At 35.7% G+C, this 22,870-nt stretch overlaps 1 protein-coding gene and 1 long non-coding RNA gene across 16 annotated transcripts in view; one reads left to right on the forward strand and one right to left on the reverse strand.

Moving 5' to 3' along the window:
- SOX5 (SRY-box transcription factor 5) overlaps positions 1-22,870 on the forward strand; it is a 994,522-nt gene that overhangs the window by 302,076 nt on the left and 669,576 nt on the right. For 4 of the 15 annotated variants that reach the window (XM_077870724.1, XM_077870725.1, XM_077870726.1 and 1 more), the window contains exon 1: positions 20,455-20,679. The exons of 10 other annotated variants lie outside the window; for them this stretch is intronic. In XM_077870724.1, coding sequence (XP_077726850.1) covers positions 20,601-20,679 — 79 coding nt within the window. In that variant the 5' untranslated portion in view covers positions 20,455-20,600. Of the gene's footprint in view, positions 1-20,454; positions 20,680-22,870 lie in introns of those variants that run through there. One more of the 15 variants, XM_077870740.1, reaches the window with a different exon arrangement.
- LOC144297631 (uncharacterized) lies at positions 13,847-20,327 on the reverse strand. The gene is made up of 4 exons (XR_013364588.1): positions 20,106-20,327; positions 15,995-16,198; positions 14,575-14,720; positions 13,847-14,221 (listed from the first exon to the last, which is right to left on the reverse strand). It is a non-coding gene; the product is annotated as an uncharacterized LOC144297631 (long non-coding RNA).

Consider the following 22,870-nt stretch of genomic DNA (forward strand, 5'->3'; position numbering starts at 1 on the left):
ATCTACTTGAAGTTATATGGCAGAGCACAGAGACTCAAGGTTAGAGAAATTCAATGCAATAAGCAAGGTGGAAAAGCTTTCTACAGCCTTTCTTCCCCCTCTAAATATGAAAAACACCGATTGGTATAAAACCACCAGCCTTTACACCAACTTACCTACATCCACAACGTAAATCTTCGTAACAAACTGATAAATTAAATGATTTTGCCTGGGATTAACTCTAGAACCATCATGGAAAATGGTAACATAGTTCATGAATGAGAAAAAAATCATGGTTATTATTTTGGTCTGTTTCAACATTAAGAATATTTCTGGTCAGGTAGAAGTTCCACAGATAGATAGAAAGTTCATTTGTAATTTAAAACTGGGACCTCCTCTCTGGGGTTGTGTTAAGGGGCTTTCAGTATATATTGTTACAGTAATAATAATAGGTGTAATTTAAAAGTACATAATCAAATGCGTAATGAAAAATCCTGTTTCCTTTTGATAAGTGGTTAGTTAGTTAAATCATTCTATAACACTGCTATTCTATTAAGGTAATATGGGGCTTTTAGAAGACTTTATTTAAATATTATATCCAAACAATACATAGAGTAATGCTTTTTACATGGAGTGGTTAAATGAAAAGGATCATTCATAGAAAATAAAAAGTTAAATTTATAAATATAGGACAAGTTAAAATAGTATATTTCATATTTGTAATAACAGTTTTAGTGTTTTTTTCTCTTTGAATTAATAAATAGTATGCTATTGAACATTCCCTACTTTTAATGTTTTGGTTATAGTTAAAATAAATATAAGATAGAAATTACTGTTATTACCTTAAATTAGAATATTTTTATGTATTCATAATATTCAGGAAAAACACATTTTACATAGAGAACATTGTAAATTCTATGAAACAAAGGAAATATTAGAGATTATTTATAAGCTGGAAATAGGGAAATATAGCTTTGATTGTTAAAACATTTAAACATGTCTCTAGTAAATCATGTGTTTAAATAATATACGTTTTATGATACGAAAGTAAATGATCTAGAATTCCAAGTTCACAGGGATATACATATGTATTTTCTTCATTTTTGTTTTTTTTTTCTGATTATAAAAGAAAAAACTAGTGAAAAATATTCAAAGTAATAGAATTGTAAAGGAGAAAGCAAAAACCTACACAATCGCCTTTTTCCAGAGACAACTTTAACGTTTTGTTTTATATCCTCTTGCTATATATAAAGACACCTTTCTCCCCTCTCTTAAAGTGGTGTCATAATCTTAATTCCCTGTTGATGGACATTAGGGTTTTTTTCCATTATTTACTTTGGCAAATGAAGCTACAAATTAGTATTTTTATGCATGTATCTTTGCACATGTGAGTGATTATTTAGATAGGATAAATTACTAGAAGTGGAATTGCTTGGTTGAAAATCATGCACATTTAGAATTTCCACGCATACTGCCAAATTGCCGTTCGAAAGTGTATAAATTTACACTCTCACTAAATATATATGAGGATTTGTTTTCTTCCCAGCTATTAGCACTAGGTATCATCTTCTTTTAAAATTATATCAGTTGGATAGAAAAGTGATATCTCATTGCAGTTTTAATGTTCATTGCTTTGGTTATTACTGTAGGTACATGTTTGCAAAAGAATAGGATGGTATAGGAGAGAAAACAAACTGGATTTGTGTAGCTCAGTGGAATAGAGATCAGTTTGATCTAGAGAGTTGAAAATGGATCTTTCACATTAGTCTATTCCACATCATCCAGTGTTTTCAAAATGCCTTCATTTTTTGTAAAAACAGTTTGCATGTCGTGACACATGCCTTGAACTGTTTGCTTCAGTGGAGGAATGTGCAGAACTGTAGCAAAACCTTCTTTATAATGAAATTATTTTAATACCTTTCAGGCAAGAAATTAGTTTCATCAAGAAAATTGATTTAATTTAGAAGAGACGCAGTATTTATAGCCATAACCAGGTTAAACATTTTTCTTCACTCCTCTATCAGAAAATAGCTTCTAACCAATATAGAGCTCTAAATCAATTAGTTCAGTTTAAGGTTTTAAAATTTTATTAATACTCCACCCGTCTTTATGACATTTATTTTTCTGTGCAAAACTTTGGGGTTCTTTTCAAAACTTTACAAAATAGACAAAGTAACTTTTGCCTGTGAGTTGACTGGCCAAAAGAAAAATTTGCAGTCTTGACAATAATGGATTATTTTGATTCACAGAGCTGGATAGTGATAAATGATTTTAACAAATTCTTCTGGGCCTCTTAATATTATTTTCTTCTCTTTGCAAGTGCCTAAATTCATTAAAAAATTAAAACTGTATGTAGTAAGAAAACTTACTTTATTTCCAGTGGCTTTAATAACAGCCAGAAATTTTAGTAGCTGATTAATTTTCATGAATCATCCAGTACTTACTGTATTTTAGAAACGTAAGTTGAAGGGAAATCAAGAATATTGATATCCTACAAATGTAACCTTACTGTTTGCCAGACCTGCAGGCTGTAGATCTTAACTGCACAGTTTCTGAATGGCAGCCTAATAAGCTTGAATATTCCGTTGAGACTGGAAGTGAAGTAAATTTTTTTGCAATGTCTCCTCTAGACGTACCATCGGTCATCTGAATGCTGCAGACTGTGAGTGAAGTTTTGATCCCCACAGCACACCTTGTGCAGCAGTACTAAAAACAGATTATGGCTTTTATTTTTCTTTGAGATTCATTTTAGATCATCTCTGGATTTGAACCTTTGTTGTGATTTATGAGACTGTCCTGCCATAATCATGGCCTGTAACAGAGCAAAGGATTGTTTTTAATTGTCTTGAGTTTTGTTCCTATTTTGAAAAAGTATGCTGTCTTAAATTTTCATTGAAAGAGATTTTAAATCTTAACATAGGAACAAAGAGTATTTTGTAATGAAATCAGGCAAAGCCACTCATGTATTTAAAATCTAATTATCTCTATTGAAGTTACTTTAAGTTGTGCCCAAATCTACATTTATTTGACTACCAGGAAAATATGTTGTTGTTTCAGATGTATTGGTACACTCTGGTATTACACTTTGTTTTTAAATGCAAAATAATATGGCTTAATTATGAATAAGGGACAGCTTAACAATGAATCTTAAGTTCTTTTTTTTTTTTTTTTCTTAAGTTCTTTACAGTAACATCCAGGCAGGCTTAGGAATTCTCTCCTGTTACAAATTTGTAAAAAAATGAGTAAGGGAATTCAGAGTACATCTAATGAATCTTCCTATTTCATGGCACCATACATAAACCATTAAACTTTAGTGAAAGTCTAGTCATAGGAAAGAGATTTAGTAATCTATTCGCAGTGAATACTTGTATTATGCATTGTTTTGAAAATTGTGCCATTAAAGACAAATCTGTACAGTAATATGTATTTCAAGTTGAAAAGTTACATTGTGTATTAATTTTCATGGAAAAATAGAATGAATATGAAAAGCAGCACAGTCATCAGAGATGTTGTTCAATAGTAACAACCACTTGGTTGAATTGCATCATTTTATACGTGAATTTCCTCTACTTGCCACCAAGGGTAGAAGTTTTGGAGTGAAATTCAACTGCCAGTTTTGCCAGTCTTAAGATAATATAGCTAGACATTAGTTTGGGCTGGAGCATGATATTTGTTTTTCTACTGATTTTATTGGAGAGGAGAAAGGGTAACTAAACTACTACCTAACTAGGAATTTGGCCAATAAAACAGTAATGTGTAAGATAAAGAATTTGAATAATTGGACATGTTTAAGAATTTAATTTTATCATCTGGAAATCTTGGCATTTGACTTTGAGATACAGCATAGCGGAATCGCCATACATTGCATCTCTGTGCAGAAAACTGGTTATTCTTTTGGAAAATACAGATTTATAGAATAGGTTGCAGCCTAACAGAGTGAATTTTCAGGATCAGTATTGACAAACGAAGAACACGAAGCAAACAGTGGCAAGTGAGGTGTTATAGCAGGTAAAATAGGGAGACCCCCAATTTAGAGCCTAATATCACCTTTGATATGCCATTAAGTAACTGTAGCCTTGCACTAAAATCAGAATTTTAATTTCAGGCTTATGATTTAGCTATATCTTACAAAATAAAGAGAAAGAAAACAGTTTAGATAAGCTAAAATGAATTTTTGAGGTAGTTTAATATGAATGCAACCACTACTTGGAGTTTTTATATTTTAAAATGGATAGGCAGTAAATAGGATTTCAGTATATGTCACATTTAAGAATCTCTTTATATAGTCCCATAACTTTATGTATATAAAAAGATACATACATTTTGCTAAAATTAGCATAAGGCCTCATATCTGGAGCTACGTATTCCCTGCGTGGCAATGCAGTTTTATTCCTTATGTCTTCTATATCCTCATCAAACATATATACTTGGGACATTGGCTTGAAAGGGAATGGTCAGGTTAAATCTCCTTTTTAAATAAAAGCTTAAAAGATCACATGAAAATAAATTGTAGAAATGTCTTCAGACACTTACGACCATATACTTGCTCTAAGATGAGACTTCCTAGTGGAAAAGTTTGTTTTCTTGTCTTTAACCACTGAATTCCACTTTCTCTTTTGAGTGTAAACTGGCAGATTAGACATTTCCAAGGGTTTGTTCAGTGTGAAGTTTTTCAGGTGATTTCAGTTTAATGCAGCCAGATAATTGTAGCTCCAGGGCTTAGTTAGGTTGTAAAGCTGCTAATCCAGACAATATTACCCGGTCACATGTTGTGCTTATAGGAGACACCTCTGCCTTTAATGGTCTCTCCCCATGCTGGCGATTCCTAGTTTCAGAAGTCCTATAAAAATGAGGCACACCAGGCCAAGATTAAGTCTGGGAAAAAAAAAATCAGAATATGCAGTTTGGGGCAACAATGTGAAATCTTAAATCTTTTACCAAAGATGAAATTTGGTATTTTCATATCATTAGATTCTACTTTGTTCCTAAAATGTAGTACCGAATTTGAAAATTATGTCTTTTTTGTTTAAACAAGCTACTGCCAAAGCAGTCATACCCTAAGCAGTTATAAATAGTTTCGTCAATTACTACAGTTATTATGTGATAGGATTCTCCCTTTCAGTGGAGTGCAGTAATTCACTTTCCATATTTGTTCCACTCAGAACCTCTTCTGAACAGCAATTGTAATGCAATATTGAATAATGATATTGTTGGGATTCGGAAGGTTGTTACATTTTTCTCTCACCCTGACCAAAATCTGGTATTTCTATTGTAGTTAATATATAAATAGATGCTTATAAATAATAGGCAGATCTATTCATTTGTCAAACCTTTGTTCGCTCTTGTGGCCCACATGCTAATGAACAATTGGAAAATAAAACAACAATGGAGACAGGCCGTTTATATGTGATCAAGCCTTTCTATTCTGACATTGAATATTAGAGATGGGCAGAAGTCCTGCTTTAGAGCACACTTTAATGTGGCGTATACAAATGGGAATTAGGATTCTATTGTGTCTAAGGCTAGGTTCAGGATTTGGATGGTGTAAAGTACGTAGGATCTAAGAGGACAAAGAAGGAGGTAGAAATTTGGAGCTCAGGCACTGGGGTTTGTGTGGCATGAAAAAATCATCTCATGGCAGTAAGACTACTCTGTAAAGTGCCTAACACAGAGCTCAGCTCCCTATAAATGCATTTTTTATATTTGCCTTCCATTTTCTGTTTCCTTCCATCCCTTCCACTCCCCCTCCTCCCCGCCTTCCTGCCATTCTACTATGTATTTTGTGAGGGATAGGTGTATTATTTTACTCTTAAAGGGTCCTCATCTCAAGCAACTTAATATTTTCCAAAAAAAAAAAAATCATGTGTTGGTGTCACAGCTATTAATTATACTTCATTCTCTTTGTTATCCTAGAAGGAGGCTAACAATAAGGCAATGGATAGTTTCTACTTGTCTTCTATCCTTGGTACCTTGGATCATCGAGAAAATCACTCCTTCTCGGCTGAGGTTGTCAACACAAGGACCCTTGGCCTTCTTAATTGTTATGGCCCAACAGTGTCCCCTCTGGGCTCTCAAGAGGAAGGACCAGGGATGCCTAGAGGTCATGTTAGTCATGTTGGTCAGTCCATTCTTTTCCCTTCCCTGGTTGTTTTCCCTCATAGTCTCAAAAGCTGCTGCTGTTCTCACTGGTACAAAACTTGCATATGTAGCAATACTGGCCCAAAAAAGGTGGGCATAATGGTGGGAGAGGGAGGTGAAGAGGTAAAAGGAGTTAAGATGAAAGAGGCAAACTTTCTTCCTTCATTTTGAATATTTGGAAATATTCCATATGTTTCATTAAAAAATATATATATAGGTACATTGGCTTTATTATTGTGAACTAGGATGAACTTAGTTTTTGATATGTTCTGGTCACCATTAGAATCTGAAGCAGTTCTTTAAATAAAATATGAAAAATTTTGCATTCACTTAAAACATATAATTTCACCTTAACTGTATTTATAACTTACTAGATAATTATCATTCCTGATTGATGGAGCAGAGAATTCATTGGAAATATCGGGCAAAGGTAGCCCACTTTGACTTTGGTAGCCTCGCTCTGTAAACAGGATGTTTACATATGAAATAGATAATTAAATCAGATACTAAATACATTATTCATGTTTCAAAAAGTGAATCTCTATTAATTTGAATATTTAATAATTGTTACTTTTTTCTTGTTAGTTTGCTTATTAAAAAACAATGTCTAAGAAAGATCAAGGCTTGGAATTTAAATTATTCATATTTTAAATTAATTTGAAGGAAATTACAAAATAAATGTAGATTCCTAATTGTCAAAATATTTGTTATTAGTATCCATTGTTCTATATAAGTGAATTAAATTTGCTTTGTTGATGACTTTGGTATGGACCAATTAAATTTGATATAATTAAGGTTCATTTGGTTTCACATCACAGTGACCTAGGTAGTTTTTTATAAGATATATATATAGAGAGAGAGGATATTGGGAGTATCGCAGTGCCCCAAATCTTGGATAGGCAGGACCCAGAGCAGCTCAGAGGAACTCTTGTGAACCCCCTCTACCCAAGTGTGTTACCATTAAAGTCATTCAGTGGCCTTGAGTTCCAATTGAGACCTGAAAATAAAATATTTATTCAGACCCGATAATATGCTAAATTCAGAACATAGATAAGTCACCAGGAGTTATACTCTGGAATCACTGCACCAATTTCTGCCGAAAATAAACAATTTCTTGGCAACCATCTCATTTTTCAATAGACTTTTGAACCTCTAATGATCAAGAGATTTTGTCCAAGTTCCTCATCCTTTTCCCAAGTGTTGTCCTGTGTGAAGCTTCTAGAGGATGCACTGAGCATTCTAGTTCTGCATTACTTTTCTGAGCTATAGATACTGACCTTTTTTTTTTTTTTTTCAGATTTTGACCTTTCACTGAACTCCCCAATGTGTTTATTACTTTCACCTGCTTCAATGCCCTTATGGCACTCTACCTAAATAATTACAGAAATGTAGTCTAGAGTCCTTATGGGTTAGGGCTGAAAACTTCCAAACAAGAAATGGCATCTGGTAAATGTCTCTTATTGCCAATCAAGTGCTTTGCAAACTTATTCAGCTCTGCCTCTTGATTATATTCCTCCCTTGGTTTCCAATCCTGGCTTTCAGATCCTTCTAGTTAGAAGATAAGGAAACTATAACCAAACAGCCCTGCGTACATAAATCAGGTAAAGACTTGCTGAGGTGGTGGCAGCTGTGGTGAATCAGAACTTGAGCCTCTTGTGTCCCTGGCCTAATTTCTTCCCTGGTAGCCTGAAAGAATTTGGAGTTTCAAATATTTTCCTATAAAAATTCTAAATTTCATCATTACGATTTCTCAAATTTACAGATGATAGCTCTTTTTTCATTAAGTTAATGAATTTTATGTGTAGTCTCATTGAGTGGTGTTTTGGGTTAGAATACCAAGCAATGCTCCTTAGTGCTAGGTATACAGATTAGCAAAGTATGAGAAGGGTATAAATCCTATCATCTGATTACAGTTCCCTCTTTATCATCCATGGAGTGGATCATGCAAAGTCATCTATTGTTATAATTTAATGGTTTTTGACTAAGTACAGGGAAGTCTTGCATATAAGTAATCTTATTACAAGAAATACAACTGTATTATTCTTGAATACCTAAAATAGCTAAATGTGATTACAAAAACTTAAATCTAGAAGAAAATTATGTGTCATTAGTACATATAAAAGTATTCACCTAAATCTCACATTATAATTAAATACATAAAATATTAAGCTTGTACTAAAAGGTACTTTATTAAAGGGATAAACATTCTACCCTTCACTTTCAGCTCTTGTTTATGAGAGTCATTTGGCTACAATAATTCTATTACTCAGGTTAGAAGGCACCTTTCAGCTCAGCTTTCTTTAAGACATTACCAATCTTGTACTAGTAGAGTACAAATATAGGGTTTCTGTTATTTTGTTTTATGTGTTTTTCATTTGTTCTTTAGTTTTGAATAAACCACAGCAGTAGTTTACACATTAGAAGTCTGGTGATTTCTAGTAACTAGAACAGATATGAACCAAAAATAAGCTTAGAAAATTTAGAATTATTTAATTAATCTGTCCCTCTGAGCTACCAAGCTTTACTCATAAGATAGCTCTGATGTCTTCTTTCGTAGACTCTATAGTTGTAATAAGCTGAAAAAAATGTTTCCTGAGCCCACAGCAGAATAATGTAGCAAATCAGAAAAATGAAGGGCCATTCCGAAGCCTTTAGAGTGAGACCCTGTAGGGGAGGTGACAAAACAGAACAATGCAAAACATAGAAAGTACTGGGGTCATAGTAAATCAATCCCATTTAATGTAATGCAGGATTTCTTAGCCTTAGCCTGTTGACTTTTTGTGGAGAAGATGTGGATGGGGTGGGCGTGGGCGATGAGCTGTTCTGTGCATTTTAGGAGGTTTAGCAACAATATTGGCTTTTATCCATTAGAGATGCCAGTTGCACATTCTTCCTTTCCCCATTCTCCCCACAGTTGTGACAAAAAAAATTGTCTCCAGATTTCGCCAGAGTTTCCCTGGGGGGTGAAATCGACCCCTTTTGAGACCACTGATGTAGCTTTTAACAACTGTAAAAACCTTGATAATCCATCAATACATAATTGTGATATTCCTTATTATAACTTTAAGCCATCAAAAAGTTTCACTTTTTCTCTTTAATTTGACAGGTAAATATGTAATGCATTTGAGAAAGCTCTATATTCTCGAGACTGAAATTTTAAGATAAATTGATATTGTTTGTGTGGTAAAGGTCCATAATTTTACAAATTCAGGAATATTTTTATATTCTTGTGACACCGGAAAATATTGAATACTATTATTTTGTGAAATATTTGCTTGCCTAATTATGCAGTTGAGTATTATAGGTCCTTTGGCATGTCCCTAAACTGATACTAAAATTATCTTCAGTTTCCTAAGCACACATTGTAGATCTGTAGGCAAAAACAGCCCTAGCACAATAGGAAGTATGAGGAAGTTGGCCTTGGATTCCATGTTTAGATTTGGACAGACAAAATTGGAAATGAATAAAGATCCCATGATATAAAGTTCCCCTAAAGACTGTTCTTGATAGTTTGGAAAGCAAATTGTACCTTACCTTTATTCGTTTGAATAGATTCTCCTGAACAGAAATCATGACATGAGCTCTAGTCTTTTATTTGTTCATAACTGAACATATTGGAAAAGATTGCTTATATTCTTCAAACTTATCCTTTCTAGGGGTTTATTTTAAAAAACCAGCCAGTTATTTAGTGCTAAATATGCATATAGGCCTTTCTTGTGCTGGCTGTACCATACCCAAATGGGATCAAATAGCATAGTTTTTGACAGTGTCATCTATTGCATTCCTAATTTCAATGTTCCAGATTCAGAAGACTTTACCAACTGGGTAGCCCCTTGAAGAAAACCCAGGCTTAGAAGAACAGCTGTGTAGGAGAGTGGCTGCTTGTCCACAGGTGCCTCAGATTCAAGTTGACTTATGCAACAGAATGTTAAATTTTGTATTCTGCGTTCCCAGCTTAAATTTAAAGTTTTCCCCTTTACCACATTTCACTATTACTCTTGATCTCTGAGTTCTATAATTTGTAGTTGTGTTCCTTAACATAGTTTTAGTGTTCATATTTTTATTTGTATATTAACTTTTCTTCATATTTTTTCTTCATAATTATATACATTTTTCCTATTTGATCATTTAAAAAATTTTTGCTTATATCTTTCTTAGTATTTTCCTATGTATTTTATGTATTTTTGTTGTAATTCACATGTTGGTTAGTATATTCTGTAGAAAATTTTTATCCTCATCCCATTTATTTGCACTTATTTGAAACATTATTTATTTACTCATTTTTGTGTGTGTGTGACTATTATCTGTATTTTTCTGTCGATTTTCTTATCCTTATCATTCATTAAAAGGCTAGGCATATGAAGAACAGCTATAAGATCTATGTTCTGAGAAAGAGGTTTTGAATATTTTACTATTTTAGTCCCCTAAAGCTTACTCTAAAACCTCTGTGTCAAAACTCAATGGTCTACAGTAGCCAGACAGAAGTGGTGAGGACTAGGATGAACCCAAGCATATGTGTCCTTATCACATGGGCAGCTTCCATTTTGTACCAGTAGATTGCTGCCATGTAAAAGGCTAGAATAGCATTGCCAGATCTTCCAAATTTTTGAAAGGTGTCAGAAATATGGATTCTCTCAGTTTCTAAATACCAGAAAATACTACAAAAAAGTCAATACTATGTAGGTCAAACAGAATGCCAGTCAGTGATATCCAACAACTTCTAAGGCTATGGCAGGAACATTTAAAGGCAGGTTATATTGTTAGCCAGCAGAATGTTTACTTAGGAAGCTTACTCTTATTGAATATTCTGAAAGTTAGAAATTAGCAATATTTAGCCTGCCTTTCTGTCATAGGGTACTTTTCTAACAATTATTATCTTAATGATCAAGATTCTTTTTTTCTTTTAGGAATAGACTTATTTTCTACATTTTGGTTATCCGAATCCTGAAGATATTCAGTATTAGTAGATTTCCTTTTGTGTTAAGAAATTGTCCTTCTGCATTTACAACTAACATTTACAACCACTTACCTGTACTCCCTTTTGTTTTTTGTTATTTTGATTTTAATACTACCTATAAAATCTCATTAAGAGTAAAGTAAGGATTATTCCCAAATTATCATAACAACAGAATGATTAGGAAACAACATTAAGAATTCTAGAGAATATTATATAAGTAGAATGTGGTATAAGTAGAAATATGAGAATTGTTCAATGGAGTGGAAATGAAGTAGGTCATTGCTGTCTTTGGAGAAAAGAATATAATCTTGCTTACAAAATATCAGAGCAAATAGAAGAATCATACAAAGTGAATGAAGGTGGGGTGAAGTTAACTGGGATGATTTGTGAAAAAGTCATTGTTTCTAGATTGATTTCCAAATGTGTTTAGAAGATTTGAAGAGAATTAGGAAAACTCAAAGGTTTCAGTAATCCTATTATAGATGGCTATGTCCTAAATATCTTGGATTATAGACCCAACACTGTTCTAGAATAGTAGAGAATAGTGAAATTGAAAGTAAATTGATATTTTTAATCCTTTGACATATGCTGTATCATTTGACACTTAAACACCCTATGGAGTAATCAGGAGAATTATCCTCATGGAAACTGAGACCAGTGAGAATAAGCAATGTTTCTCCTAAGACACATGGTTAGTTCTTAGATGTCAGAAATATAACTTTAGGCTCTTTCATTCCTGGACTTTCATGCCATTCTACTGTTCTGCCATATTATCATTGGTAAATGGATAGTCACAGCAATCATAAAATGTACTAGGAGGGACGCCTGGGTCGCTCAGTGGTTGGGCGTCTGCCTTCTGCCCAGGGCATGATCCTGGAGTCCTGGGATCGAGTCCCACATCGGGCTCCCTGCATGGAGCCTGCTTCTCCCTCTGCCTGTGTCTCTGCCTCTCTCTCATGAATAAATGAATAAAATCTAAAAAAAAAAAAAAATGTACTGGGGGGCCCATTACTCTTGTAAGCTTATACGTGGAGACACTAGATAAGATTCTCAGTAATTGACAATGGGTCTTTCACTTCAAGGTGGAGGTATTTTGCTTGTGTTGTGTTGTGTTGTTTTGTTTTAATACAGGTTAGAACATACAGGCAACTAATGGTAAACCTCTGACCTGTACTCTTTTTTGATTATATATTATTTTCAGTTGATTGAACGATATGCTTACAGATTTTTCCTAGACTCAAGTTTGTGGTTGAGTTTATTAAATCTAAACCTTTCAGATGAAATAAGTGAGAAAGAAAGGAAGCAGTCACAAAACATAATCCTGGGGGATTTTCTTTTTCCATCCATTTGCAGTCTCCACTGATTGTTCTAAACATGTGACTTCAAAACAGAGGAGTAAAGTTTGTCACTGAGTTTTAAAAAGAAAATAATTCCAGTGTGGCCATTTTCGATGGAAATTTGAAGAGAGGGAATGAGGCGACCAGCCCCTTTAACTAATGTCTCTCTTCATCTTAAAGCAAGTGCTTCAACACTTGAACACTTGTGCTTCAACACAGAGAACCAAGGTTTCCGCTCTGTGTACCCTATTGGTGTTCTTGTTTTCTTAATTCTGTGGAAGCCTTGCAATATAGATATATAGAGAAGCTCCTGGTTTGAATTCTGCAAAAATTCAAAATGCAAAGTGAGGATGAGGTTCTTTACTAGTTGGATTTTGTTACTCAGTAATTAGCTCAATTTTCAGTATAATTTTTCCTGTTTACATCTTGTTAAGAAACAAGAAAGAACAACAGGTCAGAATCATGACTGTGTGTTTTTTCTATTGACGTTATACTTAGGTATATTTCTACAGCAGCTACCAGGAAACCTCTGAAAAAAGGCAAAATGTGAGCTCTGTGTCAGAGTACAATTCCTGTCTTTTACTGAGATAGAGAACTGATCTAAGCGGATATATTACTTCTGGGACAGTGTTGCTTTGTTTTCCTTTCCTTTCCTTTTTTTTGTTTTTTTTTTTTCCCCATTTCCAGTTTGAACTCTGACTCTAAGAGTGAAAGTTCAGCCCAACAGTTTGTCCATTTTCATTCATTCTCTCCTGTGCGAGTTCCCCTTACTCCGCACCTCCCTCTCCCCAGCCGGTTGCACTTTTCCTGGAAGTAGACAGTAGATGTTACATATAATAACTCTGTGCTCTGTACAGTGCGTTTGGGTGTGCTCCGTGTGCAATTTCCTGGCAGTCATAAATTAATTAAAAGTAGACAGGAACCACGGAAAAAGAAAGTTCTCCCTTTTTCTCCCCCTCCCCCTTTCTTTTTCTGCGGGTAAATAGCTACTTCCTTTGTTCCTGGCTGCACGATTTCATTTCTGCCATTATTGTCCTCATTGTTCTCTGAAACAGGAGGGGTCTGGGCCAGGAGCAGCAAGGTCTCAGCTAATGACGGGAAGTCTTTAAAGTTTGCGCTGCATTTCATCTTCTCTGTGGGAGTTTTAGGACGTATCCAGTGTTTGATCCCCACCGCGCAACTTTGCTTCTAGTTAATTAACAGATCCCCCATTACACACTCTCATCTAGAAGCACATGGGAGGCCTATTGGGAGGTAATTCAAGGCCAATCTGAGTGATGGCAAGAATTAGAGAAATCAGTTGTTTTAGGGCTAATGTTCAGGAAATAAAGATGTCCCATTTTAGAGATCTCATTTGAAATTTTTGATTACTTTCCTTTCTGTTTAAAAAACAAGATAAGGGAATTATTTTGTCCACATAATCTTACCTTGACTATTCAGGGCAGTTTGAACTTAGAACTCTTTATGACTGCATGGAAGAAAAAATGGGGGAAAGAAAGCTACACAGACAATACTATGAGATACAGCAATGCTAACAAGAATTTTGGCCTCTGTTTTATGGTTAGTAGCTTTTTCCTGTCCAGTTGATTCGCCAGGTCACAACTGTCCACAGCAGCTTTTCCAGGACACCTGAGGCAGAGTCACTGGCAGGAACATCTTGGTAGTGGCTCACTTTACACTTGAGGCTAAATCATACTTTGTTCTTGGGTTGCTGCTTTGGTTCCAAAGGTGTCAAATTGATTTACAAATAATAAATAGTAGCTTCAGTATCAGAATCTCGTTCCCTTCTTGCCTCTTTCCAGATGAATGTCTAAAATTAAAACAAACTTATCCAAAGTTAGAAGTTGGCATATGAGTGTCAGGATAGAGCCCTGGTGTTTTTCAGTGAGTCTACTATTCCAGAGCACAGGTAGCCCGGGTTTGGGTGGCATTTGAAAGGGGAATGGCATGTTTAATTCCTTACCACTCTACAGTGTCCCCAGCCGTATGAGCAATGACCCCCTTTATATAATGAATTAGGAGCTACTTCTGCCTTGCAATTCTCAGTTCGACACTTGGCAATGAGAATCAAACCGGGGCTATTTAGTACAGCAGTAAATGGCCCGCCACATTAGCCCCCTGGCATGCTAAGCTATTAGGTTGTTTTACTGTTGTTAAAGTTACATTTGTTAGGTGGAGTTGTTGCCCTTCCACACAAACTCAGCAGTGCTTGATACTGGTGGAGGCAGCACGTGTACGAAACGTGTGCCATGCAGGACCCAAACGGTCAGGCAATGTGGCTCTGCTGCAGATAAGAAGCATTCTTCTGTCTGAAAAAGCAGAAGCGTGGATTATTATGATTAAAAAAGAAGAAGAAAGAAAAGGAGAATGCTGGACAATTGTGGTTTTTGCACTTTGCTCTGACTAAACTAATTACATGGGCTTGATTAACCATTAATTTATAGCAGTTCTTAAGTGAACCACTAATTGTCATAGTGCCATGGAGGAGGAAGGCCAGGGATGAGAGGCACTAAATAAGCTGGTGTGGCTCTCCACAGACCAGCAACCGGTGCTGCACACACACATTAGAGCCGGGCAGCATCCTGAGGAACCAAAAGATTAGCATGGGAATGAAGGAGAAATATTCAGGATGCTTCAACGGTGGTATGTGCATGTGTATGCATGCATGTGTACGTGTACGTGTGTGTGTGTGTGTGTGTGAGAGAGAGAGAGAGAGAGAGAGAGAAAGAGAGAGAGAGAGAGACAGAATATTTCTGCAAAGAAAGGAAAATGCCAGTACTATATAGCTCCATGCAGCCAGCTTGCAGGGTTGAGTTGGCATTTGGTAACTTGGTAGCGGCTGCCAGTGTGTGTGTGGTGGGAGAAGAGGGAATAGACAACAAGAAAAACACATAGAGCTTAAAAAAAGATGTAAAATGATTCACTTCATGCCATATGGACAAAAATGTTGTCACAAAAATAAGGCCAAAAAATAGTGCCAGGTTAGACTTTTAGTTCAAAAACATATGTATAATCATCCCCATGAACATGAATTTTAATTAGTATTTTGATAGAGAGAAACCAGATATTTTTTTAACCTGCTCTGTTCTTGTTTTCTGTTCCTCTCCCAGTTTTAGCCTCCATTAAACATTCATATACTGTATGTTTTGTGTCTGTATGAGGAAAATGCCTTATCCCTGGATTGGTGGGAACGCAAACATCTTGGTTTTCTGTGGCATACAAAATATCTTCCCAGTGGAGCTCACAAGCAGTAACTTATTGCTGGGAAATCTAGAGCTCTCTCTGAGCCTTGGGTACACCAGGAAGGAAGGAAGCCATATGCCTTTTCCTTTTGTCAATGGAGGCATCTGCACCCATTTGCTTCCCCTGATCTACTCTTCACACCCATCCACATCTCATCTCCCTGGGATGCCTTTTAAAAAGGAAACGAGTTTAGTCTATATACATATTACTATGTGACAGGGCAGTTTTAGGGAAAAAGGGATAAGATTGCCACTACAGAAGCTGTTTAAAATGGAACACATAACATATTGATACACTTAATAAATGCTTGCATTTTAGTTATTAGTTTTATTCCACCTACATCTGAAAAGGATTTGAGATGACATCACTCATCAGAAGATACTGTGCTGAATCATCTTCCAACAGCAAAGCTCTTTCCCACCTTAAATAAGGTGCTTCGATTAATGCCCTGCATGTGATAATGAGATGCTGTTATAACGAAATGCTTCTATTAGCAATAATTTTGCTGCTTAGGGGGCCACCCACACTTCAGGATATTTTCTTCCTAGAGGAATACAGAGAAATCAGATAACTTGAATTACAAATGATACAATGGAATAAAAAATCTGGTATCAAAAATCAGTCAAGTCTTGATGCAACAATATTCACCTATTTCATATTCTTTTTTTAAAAGATTTTTATTTATATGGGGAGAGAGAGAGAGAGAGAGAGAGAGAGAGAGAGAGAGAATGCATGAGCATACATGAGCAGCAGGCAGGGACAGAGGGAGAGAATCTCAAGCAGACTCCATAATGAGCATGGAGCCTAGCATGGGCTTGATCCCATGACCCTGAGATCATGACCGGAGATGAAACTGAGAGTCTGATGCTTAACTACTGTGCCACCCGGGGCCCCTACCTGTCTCCCATTCTTTATTAGAATTCCTGAGCTTGCCTCTGAGTATTAGCTGTACTTCATTCTACTTCAAGGGCATGGGTAAAACCGATAGCCTTAGGAAAGGTAAATTTTACTGCCTTCTTGGGGTCCCTCAGGGGTTTCTCAGACTCTTACTTTTTTGCAAACACTAACAAAATACCTCTTTTTTTAAAAGATTTTATTTATTTATTCATGAGAGAGACACACAGAGAGAGGCAGAGACACAGGCAGAGGGAGAAGCAGACTCCATGCAGGGAGCCTGATGTGGGACTCCATCCCGGAACTCCAGGATCACTGCCTGGGCCAAAGGCAGGTGCTCAACTGCTAAGCCACCCAGGTCCCTAACAAAGACACTTCTTTTTTCTTTCTTCTTCCCTGAGGAAACTCTGGTCCCTTCAGCAAGAGTGTGACACCTTATAGGCACTTGCTGAGTACACCATCTTGGTTTCTCTGGGCTTGCTGTCTAACCTCTACTCTTTCTCAAAGGCATTAGTCATCATTCCTAATAGCATTTATGACAATAGCAAAGAATATGCTATGGATGCTCGGTGATCTCAAGCCACAAACCAAGACCCATGTCTATCCATTACATTGGGACTGCTACAAAGGTGGTTTTCACATTATGTGTAGGCTGCTCCATTTGGGGAAGAATAGAAAAAGCTATTGCTAAATACACTTGCCTACTTTCAGAATTATAACTCAGGTTTTTATTTTCTAAAAACTATTACCAAGGTTTTGTGCCAGATTGGATTACAGTAGATTCATTCATTCATTCACTCATTGATTAATTCAATCACTATTTTCAAATCCTTAACATGAGTTCTAAATTTAAAGAAAGTTAAGGTTTGTTCTTCGCTATAAATATGTTTGTACACAGGCAAATAGTTCCTGGATTTTATATTTTTAACTTCTAGTTGGTTTAGGTTAATGTCTCTAAAATTCCTCTAAAAGGAAGAAAAAAAATAATATTTCTAAAATGCATTTTCTCTCTTAGTATCAACCAAGACTATTTCATAATTGCTTTTCTAATAGACATTTACATTCAAATTAGGAATAAATTTGAGCTCTAGTGAAAGTATCAAAGGCAATTCAGACTTCCCAGTCCTGCTTCTCTTCCATATGAGAAATAGAGAAGCAACTGACAGCCACAGTAGACTCAAGTAACTTCCTTACTTACCAGTGATTTTCTGGGAATTGTAGGAGGATTTTAAAAAAATACTCATACAGGTTATTAATTACAAAGTTATTTGCAATTTCAAAATACTGTAAATACTCTAAATCCCTGTCCATAAAAGACCTATTGAATAAATGAAAGCATGCTCATATAATGAAGTATCATGCAGTTATAAAAGATAATGAGGAAGATCACTGGGCACTAACATAGAGACATTTCCAGGATGCATTGTTGGTGAAAATTTTAAGAACTTCAAAGAGTGTATATAGAGTCCTTATTTTTCTTTTTTTAAAAATATTATTTATTTATTTATTCATGAGAGACACAGAGAGAGAGAGGCAGAGACATAGGCAGAGGGAGAAGCAGGCTCGTCACAGGGAGCCCGTTGTGGGACTCGATCCTAGGACTCTGGGATCACTACCTGAGGCGAAGGCAGATGCTCAACCACTGAGCCACCCAGACATCCCAAGTCCTTACTTTTCTATACTTATAATATAGTATACCATATTTTGCACAAGAAAGGTCAAATAGGAATACATATATATTTGCTTATTTTTACAAAACAAGAAATACAGGAGGGATAAGCCAGAATTAAAAAATAATTACATATAATGTGTGGATGGGAATGAATAGAAGGGGTAGGGATGGAAATCTCCTCAGAGTTACCTTTATATGTAATTTTGACTTTGGACCATGCAAAATTGACCATATATATTTGAGAAATAAAAATTAATCAACAAGGAGTGGGAAAATGTCTGTGATGTTTGATACTAACATTGATGGAAAGCTGAATGGTAATTGTTGGTGCTTTGGACTGATAGTCTACTAAAAAACAAAGAGGAAATGAAGGGGAGGCACTTAAGAGATTGATATCAACTGAATTGTGTCTATTAACTGGTATAACTGGTACTTTCCCATTAAATTTATTCCTTAATTATTATTTTTCTTTCATTTCTACAGCTAACAAGAACTGCTTCTTCCTCTCCCATGCTAGTAGTTCTTTTGACAAGAGAGAAAAATAAATGAAACTATTAATAGTTTTCTCTGTTTTGGCAATAATTTGAGCCAATGATGGGATTTTTATATCATGTATTTTCCGAAGAGGATGATACACAATCATTGTATACTCTTTGCCAGTTTCTGAGTCTTTATAATTATTAAAAACATACATTATAGGAAATATTACTTGCTTCCTGAGCCACATTGTTTTTTCTTTTTCTTTCTATTTACTAGAAAAACAATACCAATAATGTACCATTTTCTATTAATACATAATCCTCTCCTTGAAAGTGTAACATGCCTTTGGAGCTAACCTTTTTGGAATTAAGAAAATTGTTATTTTATTTAACTATGGGTTTTCCAGTGAGCCAAATGTTAAAATTTTAAACTTTTTTTTTTTTCTTTCTCTCTTAAGATTTTATTTACTTGACACAGAGAGAGAGAGAGAGAACACAAGCGCGGGGGGGGGGGGGTGCAAGAGAGGGAGAAGCAGGCTCCCCACTGCAGGAAGCCCAATGTGGGGCCAAATCCCAGGACCCAGGACCCTGAGATCATGACCTGAGCCGAAGGCAGGTGCTTAACCAACTGAGCCACCCAGGAACCTCATGAGGTTTACTTTCTTTATCTGTGTAGAATTTGTGGTCAGTTCAGTAAAAATTTATTGGCACCTACTTTGTGTCTAGCACTTGATTAGTTCCTTTTACTCAATGACCTTCTACTCAAATAGGCAAAATTTCATAGAATTTCACAAAGTGCTAGCAGTCTGAGAATTACACACACTGCATAGATAGAAAGCCAGAAGATGTCTAGAGCCATGTATAAAGAACCCTGTGTGTTTCTAATGAGAATGAAAGGAATTTGCTAAGCCTAAATAGCCTCTGTTTAGTTCTAAGTCAGTGATCACGATATTAAAGAAAGTTGTACCATTACACATATGAGTGCTTTTCATCATTCAGTGACATAGTGAAAAAAAAAATAACTAAGTAGAAACGTCAGTTCCCCATATCAAAAGCTATGAAATATAAGTGCTCCCAGCCAAAGAAGGCAAGATCTGGAATTTTTTTTTTAAATGTGGATATATAGAATAAATATGCAACCCTCCTGATAATGTTGGCTGATGAAATGAAATTCACCAACTGTAATTCTGGCACAGAGAGACACACATAGTGCCCGCATGCACACACACACACACACACACGCACATACACACACACACCCTCGGCATATCCTTAATCATTTGCTATCTTATTTACATTTCATTTGCTAGAGTAAATTCTATCATTTGAACTTTAAAAAAATGTATTTCAATATTACTTAGGGAAAAATAGGAAATAATGTGATTGGCTTTCAAATAGCTTATTACCATTCAAATACTCTCAAGATAAATTATATTAAAGGGAAAAAAAAGAAAGAAACCCTGTTTCAGCTTCCGAAACATTCTAAATGGAGACTTAGCTCTAAGTAATCAAAATTGCTTTAGTTGTGCAGAGCGGCATTAAAAGCCTTGTCCACTAATTGAGTGAAGCAGTGCTACTGGAGCAGCCTTGTCCCCTCATTAGATGATCTTGCAGGCACTGTTTGTCATTCTGGGTTGCCGGGCTCAATCTAACAGTACTGCTGGCTCAAATTAGTGGTAATTCATTATGACACAGTATGTCCTTCTGTGAAACAACAATATGAAGCCCATGGGGCATCTGTCTGCCACTACTACTTCTTTATCACATTCCTCCCACTTCAGTTCAAGTAACCACCTTTGCATGAACCTTCTAACTTCTTTATCTAACTGGTGATTGGGGATACAATTTGACTGAAGCATTGCATCCCCTTCCCCTCCACCAATGTTACAGAGCGAAAAAGGATGGGTATCACACAACAGGCCAAGTCAGTCTGGAAAATGATGCCATGTTTTGAAGGAAGCAAAGTGTACTTGTGTATATGTGAGTGCAAGGACTTCTTTTTGAATACAAATATTTCCCTTGTATCAAATCATAGAGGCTATTAATAGAACATATTGTGATAGAATGTTCATAAATGCTGCATAAATCCAAAGAGAAGGAAATTTTTCTGACTATGTGAGTTTGGTTACTCAACACATTTGGAGGGAAACTTCATGTTTATATGATGAGCATTGCTGTTCAAAATGAGACTTTTCTACTCATGGGTAGGTGGAATCCTGTCTCTAGGGGAAAGTTCCATCAGTGATGCGATTGGACACTTCCTCTTACCAACTCTAAATTGTGTGTATCAGTTAGTTCATTGTGTCAATTCAGATCATTTGTTCCATCTCTGGAAGAATGACTAAATTCAACTGATAAAGAATGTCTAAACCATGTTTAGATAAAGCTTTTCCTCTGAAATCCTTAAATTGCCTATGGATGTGGAAAAGTTCGCACTTATTGACTGTTGACTCTACTGTGTTGGAAGCGATGGTGCTTAGTCAGTATGAGGTACAGGACAGTAGTGCACCCACTGTTTTCCCAAGGCTGAGCCTAATCTCACTGCAGGATATCTACTCCATGCAATATGGGCCTGGTGGGATTTTAACAGCATTAAAAGCCTACCTACTTCCACACCATTTATCGTTTGAAATTCCACAATTAGACTCATTCTTTTGGATTATAGTTTTATAAAGAAGGAAAAAAAACCCTTTTCTTGACATAATCTGATTGCTTAAACTGGTTAATATATTACTATTCATTATTAGTAATCATTTATTCATTTATCTAATATTTAACTCTTTACCTTCATAAAACACACCCTAGCAAAATCCTTCAGTTCAGCAGTAGTCCTCATTACCCCATTTTACAAAATTCTTCCATAAAATATAGATATATCTGTTTTTACATCGTAGTTCTTAATGTGTCTTGACTGAATTCCTGCTTTCTTCACAAATTGGCTTCATCCATATTCAGTTTCACAACGTCAGTGAATAGCAACTCCCTCCTGTTTGCCCATTCCAAATACCTGGGAGTCATCCTTTGACTTCTAGCTTTCACTCACATCCGTATCTATGTCACTGGTAAATCCTATCTGCCAAAATATATATTCTGAATTTATACCATTACCATTTGGCTCAAGATAATGCCAGCTGTTGCCTGGAATATCAAAATAGGCTCTTTACACCTACCTTCAGTCTATTTATAGCATAGCTCTGAAAATAAGTGGGAGCATTTTTAGTTCAGAAGGTCTGGGGATTTAGAGATGCTAAATGATCAACCATGGGCTTGATGGTCAGGGCAAAGAGAAATTGCCTACCCAAAATACCAATAGCAACCCCATTGAGAAGTGCTGAGCCCATTAAAAACCTAAGTCACAGAATGTTCCACTTTTGCTCAAACCCCTTCAATGGCTGCTATTTTTTTTCTGAGAATAAAAGCCAGTATTATTACAATGGCCTACAAGGCCTTACACAACCCATCTTTGACTCTCCCTTATATCTGATCTAATTTCCTGTTCATTCTCATTCATTCCCTGCATTACAGCCACTCTGAAAATACAGTCATTCTGACATGCTATTCTCACTGCCTGAAAAATTCTTTCCTCACTATGCATGTCTTACTCCTTCACCTCCTAACTCAAATGTCTTCTTTCTTGGTTACCCAGTTGCAGAGTCTCTTCTCAGATTCCTATCCACAAGCTATTTTGTCTCTAAAGTACTGTCACCATCTAACATATTTTGTTATATTCTTGTCTTTGTGTTTACTTACCAGAGTATAAGATGCAGGAGAGATTTTTGTCTGTTGTTTTGTTTGCTGTTATTTTCATATTGCTTAGAATATTTGTAGTATAATAAAGATATATAGTAGGTGCTCAATAAGTAGTTTTTGAATGAATGGATTTTAGCTTATAAAAACCTTAGGCAGTTTTCCATTAAAGAAACGAGACTTTAAAAGCTAACAGGCTAGTAGATTTGTCAAGCCTGTCATACATAGCTTAGTAAAGAGACAAATTTTGACCTGTCCTTATGAATACATTTATTTATTCATTTGCTAAGTATTTAACTTTAATTAGGCACTGTTCTAGGTGCTAGAGGTAATGAAGAAAAGTAGGTAAAGTAATGAAGAAAATAGGTAAGGTCATAAAGCAAACTAATTTTAGAGATAGTAAGTGCTAGGAATGCCTGGGTGG

The sequence above is a fragment of the Canis aureus genome, chromosome 25 (assembly GCF_053574225.1).
Source record: "Canis aureus isolate CA01 chromosome 25, VMU_Caureus_v.1.0, whole genome shotgun sequence".
Classification (NCBI taxonomy): Eukaryota; Metazoa; Chordata; class Mammalia; order Carnivora; family Canidae; genus Canis; species Canis aureus.